Source organism: Chinchilla lanigera, unplaced genomic scaffold (assembly GCF_000276665.1).
Source record: "Chinchilla lanigera isolate Chin_1 unplaced genomic scaffold, ChiLan1.0 scaffold00039, whole genome shotgun sequence".
NCBI classification, from domain to species: Eukaryota; Metazoa; Chordata; class Mammalia; order Rodentia; family Chinchillidae; genus Chinchilla; species Chinchilla lanigera.
Genome location: NW_004955440.1, coordinates 7,256,509 through 7,277,921, shown reverse-complemented (window position 1 = coordinate 7,277,921; position 21,413 = coordinate 7,256,509). Strand labels below are relative to the sequence as shown.

General features: G+C 34.2%; 1 protein-coding gene across 1 annotated transcript in view; it reads left to right on the top strand.

Annotated features, from left to right (window-relative positions):
• The window catches only part of Lrp1b (low density lipoprotein receptor-related protein 1B), a 1,427,040-nt gene that overhangs the window by 1,197,645 nt on the left and 207,982 nt on the right, over positions 1 to 21,413 (top strand). Inside the window, exons 61-65 of the mRNA XM_013517439.1 lie at positions 7,116 to 7,304; positions 8,117 to 8,265; positions 14,531 to 14,624; positions 20,051 to 20,167; positions 20,277 to 20,396. Of these exons, the coding sequence (XP_013372893.1) occupies positions 7,116 to 7,304; positions 8,117 to 8,265; positions 14,531 to 14,624; positions 20,051 to 20,167; positions 20,277 to 20,396 (669 nt within the window). The remainder of the gene's footprint in view (positions 1 to 7,115; positions 7,305 to 8,116; positions 8,266 to 14,530; positions 14,625 to 20,050; positions 20,168 to 20,276; positions 20,397 to 21,413) is intronic.

Genomic DNA, 21,413 nt, shown 5'->3' with positions numbered 1-21,413 from the left:
ATAAAATTTAAAGAAGATATTTAAAATATAGCATTAAATCTTATCTCTTGCCATTGTAATTTGTGTCCCAGTGTAAGCTAAGACACTAAGGAGAGAAGTATGACTTTAGTTGAGACATTTGATCAGCACTAGCATTCAAAAGGCAGCTTCACATGACTCTGAAGTAATCCCTACTCAAATTGGCTCTTCTCTATGATATAAACCTAATGAAAGAACTTTGTATTTTTATCTCTAGCAAGGTCTCACTAATGGACCATTGTAGTTTTTATTGGAAAGTATCACTTCATAAGACTGTCAGAACATTGGAAATATTGTCCATCCCTAGTTTTTCCTACCTTTTCTTAATGCTTTTATTCATTCTGAGCAATGGATTTTGGACCCATTTGCCTAAAGTTTTATTTATATTTCTGTTGATTACCAGTAAGAAACATGCATTAAATAGTAGGCAAGCAAAATGTTTAGAGGGCAAAATGATGACCGCTCAGCCTGGTAGCTTGTTGGTGATCCTGAAGATAAAATTATGAGCAAACAATATTCTGTTAGCAAAGCAGAAGGAGGCATAATTTTCAAAACACAAGTGCCCTTGGCTCTAAGATTGCATAAAGTACTCTTTGTTCTTGTGGAGCTTGTAATGAAAGTTACGTGTTCAACAGTCATTCTGTGATGCTTCGTGTGTTCTGGCTGCTTGCCCACCCACCCACTCCTTCCTGTCATTGTTCCTCAGCTAGAGAACATCTGCCCACCCACTGAACACTGGGGTGAATCTTCCACTCTCTCCGGCACACCAACCATGTCCTACTACAGCCTGACTTTATCATCTGCTTCCCAGCCTTTATCATGTGCAGCCTTTATTTAATCTCACCTAATGTTTTCGGGGCCAATTCATTTTTATTTTCTCTGTTCCCTTTCTAGTCTTCATATGCTCCTTCTTTAAATCCTATCCTCATTTCTCTACATACCTGTACTGTGCTCATATTCTTTGCAAAGATATCAGGGAATACTGTTAATGTCAAGGTCTCTCAGAGCAAAACGTTAGTGAGCAGCCAGGCCTTTACTACCAAAGACAGATGGTGTTTGTGTGAGGCGACAGAATTTGTGTGACATTGTCTAAGGAACAGGTGCAACTGGTAGTTTTTGATGCAGTAAGAGATACGAGGTAAAAATTATGATGGCGTGCACTAGAGGTGGTTCTGATTTTCCTACCTATGCCTCATTGCTATATTTCATATGCTAGAAGACTGATTTTAGGATATACTTTATTTTCACTCTCTTACTTTCAGGCTGTGAGGTGGTCTATTCCATGGTATGTAAAGCAGCAAATCAGATGGTAGGCAAAGGAAAAAGCTCAAGTTTATTCATCTTCTTTCTGTGAAGACCAACCACAATGATTAGAAAGGCTGAATTAGTCCACCAACAGGCACTGCTCTCATTGGGTGGCTCTTTCCTTTCAGCTACACTTTCACTCCATTCTGGTAGGAGAGCTAACGGAAAACCATCCATTACTGACCCTTAGCCATGCCTTTCTCTCTGTACATATCTTTTATCAAAATATCAGCCATGCCTTTCTCTCTGTACATATCTTTTATCAAAACATCTTTAATTTTTACCTGATAATGCATTTCTGTTTACAGCAAAAATTCTGACTCTTACAATAGTGATTGGAAAATATTAAAAACAAGAAAAAATTGTTTAGAATATAGCTTAGCAGTAGATCACTTTCCCAGCATATTCAAAGGAAAGAAAACACAAAGAGGAGACAAAAGAAAGAATGAAAGAAAGAGAAAGGCAGAAAGACAGAAAGACAGAAAGACAGAAAGAAAGAAAGAAAGAAAAAGAAAGAAAAAGAAAGAAAGGAAAGAAAAAAAGAAAAAGAAGAAAGAAAGAAAGAAAGAAAGAAAGAAAGAAAGAAAGAAAGAAAGAGAAAGAAAGAAAGAGGAAGAGGGAAATAAAAGAAAAAGATTAGTTGTAGAGTGCTTGTCTAAAAGCACAGAAAATACATAATAATTTTGCACTACTTTAACAGTGAGGGGATACGATCCTTTATTTTGGGGAAATGGCATCAAGACTTTAAAAAAAAGAGAAAAGTCTTACAATATATTGGAAAAAAGATAACAAAATTTAATGTCTGAGTTAGCAGGCTTGTGAAGTTTAAGTCTTAGGAAACTAAGCTTCTTCACACAGTCACTGCTATGGCTTAGATCTAAAATGACCCCCAAAGCCACTGTGTTTGGAGGATGATTGGCTTTGGGACATTACAGCCGACTTGCTTTTGGGAGGAGGGGTCTGCTTGGAGGACGCCGGTCACCGTGGGGTACCTGGAATGGTACATCTCCTTTCGGGCTTCTCCCTTGATCGCTGTACTTCCCCACTGCCATGACGTGAGCAGTCTGCCTTTCTCCGTGCCCCCGTGCCATGCCGTTCCTTCTTAGGAGCTGGCCAGTCATGGATTGCAATATCAGCCAACATAACTTCCCCTCCTTAAAGTTGTGGCTGTCGGGTACTGTGCTGCACCCACAAGCGAAGACAGGTACAGAGGAAGGCTCAGGTAGACCAATCAAAATTCACCATTTATTTAGCTATTTCCTTGTAAGCCATGCATAGCTCTTCATAATAAATTAATTCCGAACTCCTCTATCTTGATTCCGCTATCTTGATTTCTTCATAAAAATAACTAATTACAGAATTTGGTTATTACGTTCTATAACTTTTATTTTACTCTTAAGTATATTGGGAAAGATGTTAGAGTCACATTTAAATAATTAATTAAAGTGATCAATGGGAAAAAAGTAACATTTTAAAATCGGATATAGAATGTGAAGGTAAACCTTGGAGGGAAAGTCAGGGGAAAGTGTAACATCGCTAGTGAAACGGCTAATAACCTACTGCACAAAGTTGCATCAATTTTGTTTGTGTCCCAGTGTCCTCGTCTTCCACAATACTACAAGATCTTAACTAAAAAGATAACAACTACATTTCTGCTGTGTTTTGTTTTTAAAAATTTAAACTAGACTGGTCAAAAATATAAAATTTGAATGATGTTATGTAGGAATGTATTTCTTTAACATGATGAATGTGATCTAATAAATGAAAAATCAAGCATATTACAATAGAGAAGCAACACAAGCTAAAAATATGTTCTGGATTGTGACCTTCTCCTACTTATTATGGCGAGCATGATAAGCATTAGAAGGATCACATCCAACTTAAGTAAAATGGAAAACTCCAGAGGGAATGTTTGTTTGATTTACTTTTTGCCAAATATCAATGCCTTTCTTCTGAGAGATAGAACTTATGAAATAAAAATTGGTTGCCTAGGGCCTGAGTGGAATGCTGGATAGAGTGCAATAAATAATGCTGGTGCACAGAATAGTGACCTAACTATAGTAAGCAGCTTGAGAATAGGCTTTAAATACATAATAGGTGCCTGTTAAGTGATAGCCCCCATGGTTCATTTTTTTCTCTTCTTTGTGTCTACTAATACCTGTGCAGAAAAGATTCTTTAAATTTGCTCTTCACATTTCTGTTTTAATTAAGCAAATGCCATTTTATATAGGACAACTGGTCATTTTATTTATTTATTTGTGTTTTTATTCATTTATTTATTATTTATTTGAGACAGGTTCTCACTATGCAGTTCAGGCTGGCCTTGGGCTCACTTTGAACCACAGGCTGGCCTCGAACTCACAATGATTCTCCTGCCTCAGCTTCCTCTGGATTACAGGCATGTGCCACCATGCCTGGCCCTTTATTTTCTTGTAAAAAGAATAATTATCATCATTGTGAGAAAACATCAATTTTTTCCCCCAAATTCGACCATATCTCACTGTTTGTTAAAATATTCCTCTTTTACCATCATATTCCATCTTTGAAATTTGTCAGCCCAATATACTCCCAAATTACATTATAATGCAGCTTTTTAATTTTTCTGTTATATATAAATATGTGTCATAAATCTTTAATGTGTGAAAATGTACAGAATACATATACAATAATATAACAGTACACAATAGTGTAAGATAAAGTTACACAACCAAAAATAATTATTTTCTTCATCTAAAGCCAGAAAAGTTGCTTGGATAAAAATATATGGTGCTTTTGCACTATTTTCTCATTTAATATCAGTAAAGGTTGGACTCTTCAAGTGTTGTTGAGAAATAAATACAAGATTCATTTATTATACTTCTCTAAACTGTATGTGTAAATTTTTTTGAACAGAAGCTTGAGGAGATAGTTGATTGACTCTTGTTGAATATTTAGGTCCTAAACAGAGAATGAAGCAAGGTGTCAAGCTATGAGCTGAATTCCCCCCAAAATATTATGTGAAGATATTTTGTTTGTTTTGATTTATTTTCCTTGACTTAATTTGCATTGGTATGGCTGTGGTAGTAAGGGAGCTTGTCACTATCCCTTAGGTGAAGCCAGGGTAGTGTTAGCTGTGTGGGACTAGTTGTGCCCTTGTTAACACAAGGGAGTATTTTACTTTTCTCCCTAGAACAAATCCTCTGGTGAATGTGTTCACTGTCATTTGGACAATAAGGACATTTAAAAAATGAACAAACCTGTAATGGGTTTATAAACTACTAGGGCCTCCCCTGTTTTATAGTGCCAGTGTCAAACAAGGAATTAAACAGATGGTCATTTTTGGGTGAATGGACTCATTTTTTTCACTTTCACTTGATTTTTCTAGAAGCTTTGTACCTTCTATTATGTGCCACCCTCTTTTGAACTAATAGCTCACTTTTCCAATCTCCACAAATGTATGGTCTGTTTAATAGCACAACTTTCTGATACTGGTCACTACTTAAGCACTTGCTGGGTACCTAAATTATTCCATGCCTGCAAACTGTATGCAATGCAGTTGCAATCAAGAAATTAAATTGACTTTCATATGGAGCATATGAAATTAGCTGCATTTCTTTTTTACCTGCAGTATCATACCAAGCTAACTTCTTAAGGACAGTGCTAACATGGTAAAGTAGCTAAAATCTCAGCACACAGAGAAGCTGACTTAGCTCCATGTATTAATATCTTCATTTATCAGTTTCTTCCACCTCTTTCTTGACAAATTAATTTTTCAAGTCAGTTTATCTGCAAAGTGAAGGGTTCTACTTCGCAGTAGGGTTTCTGAGAATATTAAATGAATTAAGGTATATAAAGTGGCTAAACTAGCACAAGACTTCTCAACTTCAAAGCTCTTCCTATCTGATCCTGATAGTTCTTTGTTATGGAAGCAAAATTGCCTCCCCACCCACTGAGAAGTGCTAGCCTACTTCTGAGGCAACCACTTGCTTAATAAGTATCAGCTATGGTTATGCGGAGTAGCTAAAACCAATGTGCTATTTTTGAAATGCTAATTGGCAAATTTTAAAATAATTTCACTTTTTTCATAGAAGTTAATTGAATCTCTAGTGGACTGAGGTTTTCAAAAGTGGTGATTAGTTTCTCAAGCCCATATTTGGGGAAGTAATTACTTATTTTTGCATCTAAAGATTTTGCATTAAATATTTCTAAGCCTTTCAAAATGTTGGGTGAATTTTTATTTTACTTTAAACTTCAGTTTTCCAACTGAACAGTAAACTGAAGAACTCATGATGGTCTATCATCATGATTCACAGAGTTGTTCATTTTTGTCAGTTATTTTTTCTTTTGGAATGAAGGTAGTCAAAGAGAGAGAAAGTCAATCATTTGTTTGAGTAGCTTGAACATGATCCATTCTAGTAAGTTTCGTTTTCATTCTCCTATTTAACTCCACTTATCATTTTAGTAGTATGCTCCATGTGTGTAAGAGTACACAGATGGCTAAATTGTATGTGCATCTAGATTTTCACATCAAAGTTCAAAGCACATACAGTTTGCAGATCTGAATTTTTCTTGATTATCCAAGAACATCTGTTTAGAGATGGATTTCTGCTTAGATCCTAAATTATTAATAGCAGTCAGTGACTAGTCACCTACTTTGCAGGCTCCCATTTTTAAAACATTTTTGCTTTTACTGCCTCATAATGAGTTTTCTGATCACATTTGGCCTATCTTAACAAAAATAACAAATCAATAAATTTCAAGCAATTTTAGTTGATATCATATATCTACCTCTCATTTTAAAAATGACATGGTAAGCTGCATGTGAAAGTAAATTATGTTTGAAATTTTGATAGAAATTTAGTTGCAATTGAATAGGAGTATGACAAACACTAATTCTCACAATTAAAATCTAAGTCATGAAAAAGTATGTATTCCTGGAGCTTTAATGTGTTTTCTGATGAAGATAGAACTTTAAAAGTAATCTGAAAGTTAAAATAGAAAATATATTGTACTGATTTTTAAATTTCTGAATTTGATAATTTAATAATTTTGGGAAAATAGCAACACAAAGAAAACTATAATGAAAATCATTAGACTCACCAAATTAGAAATAAATTTATTATATCTTCATTATCTGATATGACCCTGAAATCCCTTGAACAAAAGTATCATATTGCATATATTTAAACTAATTTTATATTGAAAGCCTAATTATAAAACAATTTGAATCTGCTACTAAACAGTTTTACAGCTATTATATCTGTGTCATTCATTGTCATTTCTGCCTGCATTTCCCCCTACTCTACCCTTCTTTAAGCTCCTCTTGCAGGTAAAAATCTCAATGACTGAAATGGTTGATAGTAATTTCATAGTACTCTATTTCCAGGTAGTAGACATGTTTCACCATTGACACATGATTTAATCATTTTAAACAAGAGAGAGAACTGGGCAATGGCCTTTAGATTTAAGGATTTAACCAACTTGAATGGAGATTAATTCATCTCCATTGTGGACTTCAAGATACTGGCTGTTACTTGTTTCCGATGAAGTAGCTTTCCTCTTATGGTGAGCAGAATCACATTTATTTTCTTCCCAGTGGTAGAACCAAGCTAAATCTGAGAAAAGTGAACTCCTGAGCCCACTCTTACATCCTCTTAACCAGTAATAAAGACCCTTGCTGGCCTGACAGGTTGTCACAGCAATTATTCACATGAAGTTCTGTCGCAGTCCTATGTGTCAGCCCATGTAATACTGAATATTTTAACTGGCAGTCTTCCAAGACTGAATATTAATCCTACCATCTCCTATTACAGTCCCTAATCAAGATATCCCAGGGGTGATTGCACTAACATTGTTTGAAGACTACATCTACTGGACTGATGGGAAAACCAAGTCACTCAGCCGTGTCCATAAAACCTCGGGAGCAGACAGACTCTCACTGGTTAGCTCATGGCATATCATCACAGATGTCCAAGTGTATCATTCTTACAGACAGCCTGATGGTAATTATTCTTTCCATGATTTCCATCAATGCATCTGCATCTTTCGGTAGTATTCCATTTTTTATTCTACCAGGGTTAGGTGTAATTTTACTTTTGAGAAAAATGACAAGATTTCATTAATAGCATTGCTTTATACAATGAATTCAGCTGATATCAAGTACTGCTATTACAGGGTATGAGGAGAAGCTCAATTATAACACAATTATTGATTTGTTCAAATCATATTAAGCTGAAATGATAATGCAGTGGGGTTAGAGAAGTGGAGATTAAATTTGGGATGCAATTTTTTAGGATCCTTAGAATACTGATTGGAATAACGTTTAAATAGCTTAGGGTTTAAAATGCTACAACTGTAATAAATTTGCTTATGCATTCATCTAATAGGGTTTCTGCTAGGCAATGTGGAATAAAGGTTTGATCACTTTACTGAAAGAACAATCAGGCCTACAAAGCAAAGCCCCAATACTACCAGCTCTAGAGCATCATTTCATTGTCTTCTTTTACTTTATAATTCTAAACATGTTGATGTCTCCATCTAAAAATATCCTTGGTCTCTTTTTTTTTTTTTCCTCTGAGCTTTTTATTTACTTCTATACTTGCTTTGTAGAAATAATTAAAATTGTTTAATAGTCAAATCAATGTCATTAGATCCTGAGTAGCATTTGTAAAACTTTCCCTTATCATTATATTCATGATACGTACTTTATTACAAAAATTGCTTCAAATATAAGTGGTGACGTTCCAGTGTCCTATCTCTAATCCCATGCTATATTATTGTTCCTGTTTTATTGTTTTTCTTTTCTCATTTGTAGTCTCCAAACATCTCTGCATGGTAAATAATGGTGGTTGCAGTCACCTGTGCCTGTTAGCTCCTGGGAAGACCCACACCTGTGCATGTCCCACCAACTTCTACCTTGCAGCTGATAACAGGACTTGTCTATCCAACTGCACAGCCAGTCAAGTGAGTCAGAGACTTGAAAGCATCTCATGGGGTGTATGAGCAAGTGTTTTGTTTGTTTATTTGTTTTCTTTTATAAACAAGGTTTTTTCTTTTTTAAATTTATTTTAGAAATGAAACAAGGAAAACATTAACAATAGACATCCATTTAAAAAATAGCATAAGAACAATACAGACAATACAGAGTTACCGACAAAGTGGTAGGAAATTAACAATGGTTGTTGTATTACGTATTGATATCTTCAAAGTGGCTTCTCAGGAAAACAAATAGAGACACGCAAGATTGATCAACTAAGTAATCATTAACTGTAATCTATCACTTTTGGTAATAAAAGTAATCTATCACTTTCGGTAAAGTGATAGAAGTCAGTAGTACATCTATATTTGCTATCCTATATACACATATATACATAATTTCCCCTTCTTTCTCTTCTCTTTTCCCTCACCCCAGTTGCTTTTTTCTTTTGAGCATTTTCTTTTCCTTTCACAATGTCTGTCATACCTCCTAATTTTATTCGCTTTCTCAGATTCTTACACTAGTGAGACAATACGTTGCTGATGAGCAAGTTTTTATACAAGTTTTGCCTGAGTTTGCTTATGTGCTGGCACCCGTTTTGAAATATTAATTTTTGATCTCTTTTGTTTCTAAACACATGTATGTTTAGAGATAGCCTTAAAGTAGTACTTTAGGCACTAGAGTAGAGAGACAAAAGTAAAACCACTCTTACCCAAGTCCACTGGGAATAATAGCTCATATCTTCAATGAGCGTTTGGGCAGTATCAAAGGAGATTGTACATAGTTTAAGATGACTGGGAAATTGAGGCTTGGGGAATTTAAACAAAAATATCCTCCTAGATAATTTGCTCTGCATGACCATTCACACCGTCTCCCACTCCTCACAAATAGTGATAGCTGAAAGATTAACTGGGTATAGAATAATTCTCTAGAATTTTTTTAATTGAAAGCCAAAATAATTTCCTTGTGAAAATATTCTTTTTCTTTCAAATTTAATTATTTTTACTGATGCTATTCCAGGATAATTTTATACTTAAAGGTAGTTGCATTGACTCAAGTTTAATGCTTTCAAACTGTGGAGACCAGTCATGTGACTTTCTATAATTGGCCTTTGTTATCTTTGAGGGGTTATCTTGTTTAATTGGAGATAAAGGTTTAAATAAGCCTTGATTTTTTTTTAAATGACAAAATTTACTCTTAGAGTTTTGTGCTTTGTATTTGTTGATTTTCCAGGTATTAGCAGTGACTTTCAGGAAAGAAATTAAATTTCTCTTTGAATGAGCTTATGTTCCAAACAGAGAAACCAATAGCAGTTCAGCGTGCCCTTTGATTAGAAAATGAGTCATGCTGGTGAGGACAGTGTAACAGGAAGCTGTCAGACCCTTCCAGCATGTCAGCACTTCTAAGGGTTACGAGCATAGACTCTGAAGCTAGTCACTGTGATCATGAACCCTCTTTAAACTGGCTGGGTTACTTAGATTTGTTAGCTACCTTTTTTTTTTTTTTTTTTAACCTATCTTCTTGGTTCCTTGTATTTGCATGTTTTAATGGGGTGCTGGTTTTCTAAGATGATTTTCTGCCATGTCAGTGAAAACCACAGACAGTATAATGTGTTAAAAAAAAAAGACACGAATTTATTTCTCATAGTTTTTCTTTATTTCAAAGAGAAAAGAAACAATATAAATGATACAGAGTTTCAAAACAAGATGATAGGAAATAAACAATGGTTATTATATTGCATAGCGTTATCTTCCAAGTAGTTGCTCAGATTACCAGGCGTATTGTTTGATCAGTTCTCATAGTTTTGAACACTGTGAGTTCAATATTAAAAGGCTGCATCAGGTGAAAGAATGGAGTGGAGGAAAGAAAGAAGAAGTAAAAGAACATGTGAGAGAACTCCCATTTATAACGAGGTAGCTCCCTTGGTAACTAGCGCACTCCCCAGAGAGAGAACCACATTAACACATTCATGAATGTGGGGTCCTTTATAATCTGATCTCCTCTAAGGCCCCACCTCCCAGGATCACTGAGTGACAGATTTCCACGTAAGAATTGCAGGGGACTTTCAAATAAGAGCAATAACATTTCCAGGTAGTTCTCATGAATACAAATGGGAAAAGTCTCTGGTAGGTAATAGTTGTTGTAACTGACCTTGCCCTCTAGTGCAACTGGAATATAATTAAAAAAGTGTATGTGCGATTAATGTGCACTGCCATCAGAAGGGTCTCATGTCTAGCTGAAAGCACAGGCCATAGACTTTGCTTTCTTTACAAAGTGTGCTGTTCTCATTATAATTTCCTTAGTGTTCATTTTTAAAAATTCATTTTTTAAAGAATTGGAAATTTAAATCATTAGAGAGGATAACATCAGTGAGCTGATTATTCCTTAATTAGTAGTAAAATTTAATGGAAAATTGTGTCATTTTAATCTTAAAACATAATTCCTATTAGTTTTCTTTAGAACAATTATCAACTGACCCTGCTGGTTATGCTGAAAAACCTTTGACCCTCACTGCAGAGTGCTGAGCAAGCCAAATCATTGTGTTGGGACCTAAAATAATGAAGCCATTATTGACCTGGCAGAGCTGACCACCAATGCCCTCAGTGGCCACACTACAAGTGGTGAGCCTCAACAGCCAACTAACAGTGGTATAAAGCGAGGATAGATATCCCAAATACAAGGCACAGATAGTATGACATCAGCCTTGATACAAGCAAAAAGGAACACAACTTTCCAAAATGCTATGTAAAAAAATCTATAATTATGCTTATTCAGTGCCAAAAGTCTGATCAACCAATTAATGAAAAACCTTAGTCAACCAGAAATTACTACTTATATATTTAATTTATTTCCTAACTTGATATCAATGGCAAGACTGTATTTCTTAGATTTTTCAAGTACTTGGTCATCTTCATCATAGATTTTAAAATAACAAAACTGAACAAATAGACCAAAATGTGATCCAGACAGGTTTTGTTTTCTGTTGCACTACTTGGAAAAAAAAAAGTTCTTACTCCGTTTGTCTTATCATTAATAAAAAAGATAGTAATGAACAACTGACACAACTCATTAGTGGCTATTTCTGTGAGTTTTTTGGTTTATGTAGCTGTTTTAACCAATGATGCTTGTCTGATCTCAGGAAAGAAAAAAATGCACTATCAAAAACTTCTTAAAGAAAAGTTAATTCATCGAAACACAGTTTTTGCTGAGGTAGATATGTAAAAGAGCAAAAATTTTAGTAGTTCATGATCATAGCTTAAGTCTTCTGATGAAAATTACTGAGGAAGCTTAATCTCTTATAACCTAATGGTTATTACCAATGAAATAATACAGAAACATGAAAGTATGATGGATTTCTAGAAAAATAAAATTGACACATCACAGTAATAAGAATGAGTGAAGCAATGTGAGGATCTGTAAAAGGTCAACAGTAATTCCAGTTCTTATAAGACTAATTGATAAACATGGTTAAGTTAAATCATTTTAATTCGAAAACAATTTTGGAAAATGGCTTGACTCATGTTTTAAGTGGAGACTCTTTATAGTTCAAATGTATTTCAACATAATAGGATTTTCATTTTGTTTTTTTTTTTCAGATCAGCAGACATGTGTTTAGTTTTCATAGCTTCTTTTTGTGGGTGATAATTACAGTCTGGAATTTATTTTATGAATATCGTAGTATTATAGAACATTTACTATGTAAAATACTTTGTATTTGTATTTACTATTTATGTCTTTTAAACAACTAAAATTAAGTGTGAAAAAAATAAAGCTCAGACATCAAATGGAAAAAATCTTCTGAGAATAAAATGATCCACACAAAAACTTAACATAAATATATCCTACCTTGGCTTCTCTTAACTCGGAACACTTATGTCCTTATTAAAAATGAAATGGAGATAAAAATGGCCATGTCACATATAATTCTAAAAGTTATTTATTTAAATCTGTTTTATTTAGGGAATTTTTAAAAAATGCATTTTAGAAATTTTTCTAAACATGATCAGGCACACTTTGAAGATACCCAGGAGACCTCCAATCCTCTTTCTAGTGTGCTTTGATATATTGTAATGACTGGAAATATTTAATGTTCAGGGCACCTGCTTTCAGAGTGAGCTTCATATCCCCAGACAGTCACTATGAATAAAGGTAATTTTCTCCATCTGGAAATTTATGAAAAACCACAACAGCCATGACCGAGGCTAAGCAAATACGAGAAAGTCACTTCAACATTTAGGTCTCCCTTTAGATTCGCACTGCTCTGTTCCCTCCCAGACTGCACTGGAAGAAAAATTCACTCTCATATTTAATGTAACTCGACCCTAAATCAACTCCAAGACGCCATCAGCTTGTGCAAAAACTAACGTGAAATTCTCTCTTACTGGAAGAAAGTAATACTATTTTAAGTGAATAAATTCCTAGATTGCTAATCCATTTTCTTTAGAGATAATTGAACTGAGGTTATATCTTTCTGTGGGAAATTCTTTTCTTGCATGCAATACATTAAGATAAATGCCAGCTCTCCATCAACCACATGCTTGGGAATTATAAACACTTCAAAAAGAAAATAAATCTTTAAAATTTCAAATAATATTATAATGTGCTTTTCTCAGAATTCCTACTGAAATAAAAAAGAAAATAATGTGGCAGTCCTAGAAGATATTGACCAAATTTTCTATTTTGCTTGGTTTCATAATTTAAACTGAAACTTTTAATGACAACTGCATTGTATGTAGCTTTTATCTCCATGGAAAGTGTAATTTTCTTTTCTTTTTTTTCCTATCTGCATGTTGGTAAGAAAGAAATAATTTGTAATCAGAGATCATTCAAGAATAAATTGATCTCTTTTAGTCACTGTGAGCAATTATCCAGTTGTGTTGCTAAATAAAATAGTTGTGTGCTCTGACATGGTGTGTAATTTGGGTTTAAACCACCTTACTTTCAATAAACAGCATGCAATGGTAACTTTCTGAAATGTTTCTCTAAAAAACCACCTGTATGCTAAATAAACCTATACATATGTATTGCCACATAGCAGTATCAACTGGCATCTTGATTGTAAATCTTCTATTTGATGGCTAATTTTAAAGGACAAGTTCAGAACAAAACCCTATTCTTTCTTCTAGTTAGTAGAATTATTACCTTTTCTGTGAATATTTCTTCAGGTATTGTAAATTAAAAGGGTGAGAGAACAAATAAAAACATTAATCCAATTTCAATGAATAGTTATTTATATAATCTTCACAAGTCTCATGCAAAATTACTCCTGTGTTTCTGTTTAAAGTAAATGTAAATGTTAGTAAAAAAGGATTTTTAAAAACTATACCATGTCAACTTACTATCCTGATAAACATTATGTATTTATTACTCATTCTAAAATCTGAAACTGTGTTGACCTCCATTGTTTCAAAGAGGTAGTCCTGAAGTTTATACGGTCAGATACTATTGGTAAAGGTGATGTTTTAGTGGGATGGAACTTTTCCATGCACTCACAGTATTAGAGAACTCGCAGTGATCTACAGCTCGTTTTCTGGAGGCTAAAGTACACAGGCTAAGAGGTACTGATTCCCCCAAGTCTCTGTAAACAACACCATTCAATACATTAACTCAAATTAACTAGATTAATATACCATTTGATATATCTTCCTGATATTCTTGCTAATTTTAAGCCTGTGTAGTGTTTAACAAATTTTTTTTTATGTAATGGCCTAGAGAGCAAACATTTTAAGTTTCTTTGGGTCATAGAGTTTCCACAGCAACTACTTAACTTGGCTCTTGGAATAGAAGTATCCCTGAGGCCGTATGCCCTTTAGTGACTGCGCTATAGACAGGAGCTCTCAGGAGCTTTCCCTGAACAATGGACTTTGCTGGCATATCCTGTGGCCACCTTTTATATGTTTATTATCTATTGTAGAAGGTTTTATTTTATTTTAAAGATAAAAGAGTGAAAACATATTAACAAATACACAGATATTTACAAAATAACACAAAAACAATACAAGCACTATAGAATTTCATTCAAGGTGATGGGAAATTTACAGTGGTTGTTGTATTACATATTGATATCTTCAGATTGGTTACTCAGATAATCAAATACAGGCATGTAAGACTGATCAACAATTAAACATTAACTGTTCCTTTTAGTAGAGCAATAAATCCAGTATAATTCATAATTACAACAAGAGAGTAGGATAGCCGTACTGCCTCAGGGAATTTTTAAATGGACCTTGTATTTTTCCCCCTTTTTGAAAGTTTCGTTGCAAAACTGACAAATGCATCCCGTTCTGGTGGAAATGTGACACCGTGGATGACTGTGGCGACGGATCTGATGAACCGGAGGACTGTCGTGAGTACTTGGGAAATGTTGCAGTTTACAATTTAAAGCTCCTTACATTCCAGACTTAGATAATTGAAGCTCTGCTTAAAGTCTTTGCTCATGCAGTACTTTTCCAAAATTGAAATGCAAAGGGTTCATGTGATAATTCTTGAAAATATAGCAAAAGCTGTTACAATGTCTTGATTATGTCCTGCTTTTAAAATGTTAGAATGACACCATCAGCAATTTGTGTTTCTTTTTCTTTATCAAGTTTGATTACATGTAGAATAATGATATAGCTTCCTGTAGTGTTCAGTAATGTAATAAGTGGCCTAATTTTGGCCCAACGTATAGCCAAGTTGGAAGCAAGAATAAGCAAGGCTTTAGAATGTCACACAATGACTGAAATCTTACCTTTAAAGAATTTAAACTTTCAATTTTTCTTTCAGTATTAAAATCCAAAAAAAAACCCTCTAAAAGTCAGATTTTTTCAATAATAATGATTAGTTTGCTTTTAGACAATTTAGTATGTTCTCACCAGTTGTAGTCAATCGGCTACCAATTATGCCTTCTGACTGTGATTGGCATTTTCAGTGCTACTGTTTTAACGGTCATTGGTAACTTTGGTGGTAATAGACAGTCCACAGGTTTTCCATTGCTAGTTCACTCCACAGGTCACTCTAATACTGTCCTCTCAAGCTGAAGACGCTGTTAGTCAATCATGAGAATTCCCTCAACATCTCAGTGGATGTTTGCCATGATTTGGCCTTGAAAATCGAGTTCAAGATCTTGAGGTTTGCACTGAAAGCTAGTTACTTTCTGTGCTGAAGCTTTTCACCACCTAATTATAAGCCTATTTCAAATCTAGAGAGTTCAGAGAGTTGCTTAGATGAGCTGGGTTCCATCTCCCTGGTCATGACCAAGTCTATCTTACAATAGAAGTTGTGTCATACAGTTTGTATATGTGAAAATAGCAAGTAATCAGTAAGAAGGAAAAACGTTATAAAAGTCATATTTTTCTAACATAATCTTTATATACAGAAGATTTCCTGTTCTTTAATTTTTTAAATAATTTTTTTTGTTGCTTTTATTATGATAGACAACTTACAGAGACTACTGTATGGCCAGGCATGATGGCACATGCCTGTACTCCCAGCACTGTGGACACTGATACAGAAAGACCACTGTGAATTTGAGGCCCACCTAGGCCACTGTAGGTCAGCACAGACTGCCTAGCAGAACCCTACCCCCCCAAAAATAGTGTATGAGTAGAATATGTACAATAGAATAATGCTGCAGCAATTGACACTGTAATATCTTTTCAATATATTGATTTTATTTTTTATTGCTTGATTTAGTAATTTAATTAGTGCATATATATCCAGCAGTACACACATATCTATATATCTATATATCATCTATACCTAGATAGATAGATTGATAGATATATGAAATATTTTTTCCCTTTAAATCAGTATATAGCCGGGCATGGTGGTGCATGCCTGTAATCCCAGCACTCGGGAAGTGGAAGTAGGAGGATCCTTGTGAGTTTGAGACCAGCCTTGGCTACAAAGTGAGTTCAAGGCCAGCCTGAACTGCATAAGGAGACCATGTCTCAAAAAAACATAAAAGACAAAAAAGTGACTGTATAAACTACTATAAAAATTACTATATAGTTAATTTAGTGATCTCACTGTTTTATATACCAAGAGAAATTTATTATTTATTTCATAATTTATATTTGTAGCTCATAAAGACACACAGTATTGAATATTTTAATGTAGTCCTTGAATTAAGAAGATGACCTTTACTACCCAGATACAGTCTTTTCTCAGTAAATATCACCACGATGACCAATGATGCAGTGAAGAGCTTGAAGTGTTTTTCCTTTTAAAATATTTGGTGCTCCCTATCTGTGATGACAATCAACTGAAATTTCACACTGGATTTATATTGCCATGAAAACATGGCATTCAATGAAATGCATTTTTGGCATTTCCCCAACTTCAGAAAACAGAGATAAAATACTAATGTAGTGTCTTTGAGCGGTAAATACTAGTATCTACACATTTCATTTCTTAATTTACAAATACTAATTACACATCTGTGTTGTACTGTATAATATACACATTTTTCATGGCACTTCACATATGCACTACCTCACATGCTTTTCATTTTTTTGTTGTGATAACACATAAAATCTATTTGGTAGCAATTTCCAGATGTACAACATTGCAATTAAGTATAGTTCTTAAGATGTACAGTACATCTCTTGAACTTATTCTTCCTATCTGATATTTTGTTTCCTTTGACCAATATCTCTTCAATGTGCTCCAAACCTCTGCTAACTACCATTTCACTTTCTTTCTATGAATTCAAGTTTTTTAGATTCTATGTGTAAGCAATGATATATCTTTCTACACCTGAATTTTTCACTTAACATAATGTTCTCTAGCTGCCTGCAAGTTATAACAGATGAAAAAAACCTCATTTTTTATTAAAGCTTAATAATGTTTCATTATATATGTGTGTGCGTCAATTGATTGACCGATTGCTCAATAGATAGATGCACATGCATACCACATTTTCCATATCCACTTATCCATTCACTTATTGATCTGCACGGAGTGATTCTGTATATTGAAGTATGTGAATAATCCTATAGCAATTAACGGGGTGCTCATATATTTTCAATATATACTGATTTTATTTTTCATTTCATGATTCAATAATTGAACTAGTTCATATATATCCAGTTGTAAACCTCTCACTCTCTTTCTGTCTCTCTCTCTCCCCCTAGATAGAAGATAGATGATAGATATATAGATTGATTAGATAGATAGATAGGTGTTTAGTAATGTTGAACATTTCTTCAAATATATTTTGGCTATTTCTACATTTTGTTTTTGAAATTTCCATACTAAATCCTTAGGCAATTATTTAATTTAATCATTTGTTTTCAAAGTATTCTGTTGAGATACTCATATATTTGGGATAGTAGCCTGTTATCAGGATACATGGTTTGTAAACATTTTCTCTTTTTCCTAGCCTCTCTCTTCATCCTTGATGCTTCCTTTGCAGGGTAGAACCATCATTTTAGCTTAACGTAATGCCTTTTATCTATCTTACCTTTGTTACCTGTGTTTTTGGTGACATCTCCAACAAATTTCTGCTCAGTCTATTGTGGTGATGTTTCCTTATCTTTCCTTCTAGAAGTCCTTCATGATTTTATTGATGGCATTATCTCTGTGGCCTTTAGCAAATAAACTTTTAATGGTGTTGGTGACCTTTTCTCTCTGGTCTTTAGCAAGAAGTGTTTACTTGTACTCAATGGGTGAATATGTATTGCCCTGACACTTTGAGAATGATGGGGAGATGGAAAATAATGAGTCTATGGAGTGCTTAGGTACCATCTTGGCATGTTGTATCATCAACATTTGTAGGAAGCAAGAGCCACTGACAATTTCTGTTACTAAAGAAGGCGAGAAAGCCCTTTCCTAAAGTCCCATACTGATCAAGTTACATAGTGCTATTTACACAAGTGTGGTTAGAGGTGATGCATAAAGAATTATACGGCAAAAAAGAATTAAATGCTGTTATAAGTTTGCACTTGAATTTCTTATGATGCTACTAGAACAGCAAGGATCATTCTAGAGGCAAATATTGGCATTCCCTCTTATTTCATAGACATTCCTTTTTAGCATAATAGTAGCATCATTCAGTTAGCAAAATAAACAGATGAAAAAACATTACATGTTCATTTTCCATCAGCAAACTGATAGCTAACTGTAAATTATCACTGAAAGAATATGGAAATAGACAAGCATAACAAACCTATAGAAAGACAGTGCTCTCCTGATTGAGGCAGTGTTCACCTGACTGCTCATGTCTTCAATCCTCTGCTTAGCACTCCTGCAAAAAGCAGTGCAATGACTATAATTATTACAATCATTTTCTTTGCCCCTAGGTAAGAAATGCCTGGCAGTGACATGCTGACTCATGCTGACAAAACTAAACCTTTCACTTTCATTCTTTAATAGTAAAATTACTGTTTTGACAAACTCGTATTAAATTTCTAAGTTGCCTGGACTGAGCTTGATCTTGTGTCCTTCTTCTTCAGCCTCCCAGAGTGCTGAGATTGCAGATTTATGCTATCATGCATTTATTTAATAGATGCAGTCATTTTTATGGAAGGGCTATTTGTGTGACAAAGAAATGTTGAAGAAAATCATATATAAAGCAATAGAATTAGAGGAAAGTCACATATATAGTGTATAAGAAAAAAATCTATAGTTTAAACATTTAAACTGATTGAAAAATTTTAATTGAAAGTGAATAACTCACCATTTTAGAATTCTGTTATGTCTATGGAATTAAAGCTCAAAATAAGATTAAGTTTTTTTAATAATATTTACATTTTTAGTCAGTGCTGTAATACCATAATTTATTTGTCAAGGAAAGTTTGAAATCTCATTTATTAATGTTTGATTCACTGATTTGAACTAATGAATACCACATTATTAATCTCAGTCAGTGATTAATAATGTACAGTAGATCATTAGTCAAAAACTAAATATTCTACTGTAAACATTGAATTTGTGAGACTTCAGAGTCAGATTTAGATCTGAAATCCAAATCTGGTACTCGAAAATATCCAGGGATGATTTACTAATATACATGAAACTAAATTCCCTCATTTACAAAATGGGCTTAGTGATACCAAAGTGAGAAGGTTATGAAATTAATTTTAAAACTGAATGTGATAACATGTAGTTCAGTGCCTGGTACAAAGTAGATACACAGTGGATTCTGCTTTATTATTAATTATATAAAATCAAATAAAATAGCAAAAGAAAATGCATTATCACTTGTGAATTATTTATTGTGGCATATACATATATATATGAATTATATTTGAAACATTGTCCTTATTATGAATATTATAGAAGTAAATATCAATAAATTTCACTTAGACCTTATAGAGGAAGCATATACTTTAAGTAATATTAGAGAATATGCACTGAAGACAGATATACACAGCACAGACATATCATAGACAACAAAATGAACAAGGAGAAATTATTTTTAGACTATTAGAATGAAAGTTTTTGTATCTTAGTCAATTTTAATCTGCAACTTAATGTTTCAACCCCACTTCAGTGAAATTAGTTCATACTTTATGCTTTTTAAAAGTTTATTTATAGTTATATATTGTTGGTCCCATCCCTCTTAATATTTAGTATATGAAATCCAATCCAGTGGGCTCCTAAATTGCTTATAACTCACCTATATTATAGGAATATAACAGCTCTGTACATGGGAGACACGAATATTGTGCTCTGGGATACACTAGTAAAAAACATAACCAATATTTGAATGTCAGAAAGGCTCTGTTTAAGATGCTCTCAGGTGAAAGTGTTGTTCCACCCATAATACCTATGCATTTTCCTCCCCAGCTGAGTTTAAATGTCAGCCCGGCCGATTTCAGTGTGGCACTGGACTCTGTGCTTTGCCTGCATTCATCTGTGATGGAGAGAATGATTGTGGGGACAACTCAGATGAACTCAACTGTGGTAGGTGATTAAACTCCTAGAAAGTGTAAATCTAATTTTGGATTATGGATGCATTGATTTAAGTCAGACATAAAGCTTGGCTCAGACTTTTTTGTTCACTCTGTTTTAGACACACATGTTTGCCTGTCGGGTCAGTTCAAGTGTACCAAGAACCAGAAATGCATCCCAGTAAACCTCAGATGCAACGGGCAGGACGACTGTGGGGACGAAGAAGATGAAAGAGACTGCCGTAAGTCACCAGAGAACGCCCTGTCATGTTTTACTTTTGACTCTCAACAGAAATTAGTTTGAAAAATATTCAACATAGAATTTTACCAGGTGGAAAGACAAGGAAATGATACTGATCAGACAAGTGTTAGTAGGTGCCAATTCAGATGGGCAACTAAGACGTTCCAGATTAAAATATACAGATAAGTGACACATGGGGGATCTTTAAAATCTACCTAAGGGCTATGACAAACATGTGTGACAGCCATTCATCATCATCCTCAAGAGAAACCACATTGTGGTCGGTTATGGATTTTTCCGTAAATGGATCTTTTGCCCATATCAAATAGAAACTGCTAACGTACTTCTATCATAGGTAGTAGCTTAAAATGAACTCCATTTTAACTAGAAATATTTCTCCTATGAAATACATATGGAAACTCTGAGAAGATGTTGAAAATTTAGCCAAATACTCTAACAAAGATACTTGTAAAGAATTATAAATAATATTCCGTTTAAGAAACCTGAACAGGCCCCTGGAAATAAGAAGAAGAAATGCTTTTTTCTGTTCACTCTGCATTTCAGTCTCTTTCCAAAGACCAAAGTACACAAGGGAAAGTTAAAACAGTGAACACAATGCATTCGATGCATGTACGCATGCGGACACAACCCACACCCCCACATCTGCACAATCTGAAGGATTAAGCACCTGTCAAGTCTCACATTTTCAACACAACTACTGTCAACATTTCTGCCCTGCTGAAGTTTTATTTTATTCCTTTAAAACTTTTATCAGTAAATAATGTGCAGCCATCCAGCAATTTGATTAAGATGGTGCACTGAGAATCAAGGCAGTTCAGGTTAGTTGTTTACGGCCAGCCATTCTAGAAGCTGATTCATTAAGCTAGCCAGGGTTTGTGAAGCAGTTTACAGTCTGAGTCAGATATTCACTATTTCCCTCAAAAGCTCAGAGCATCTCCTAGACACTTTGATTAAATTTTATGCTTTTATTTCTTCATTCACTTAATGTCTTCCAATT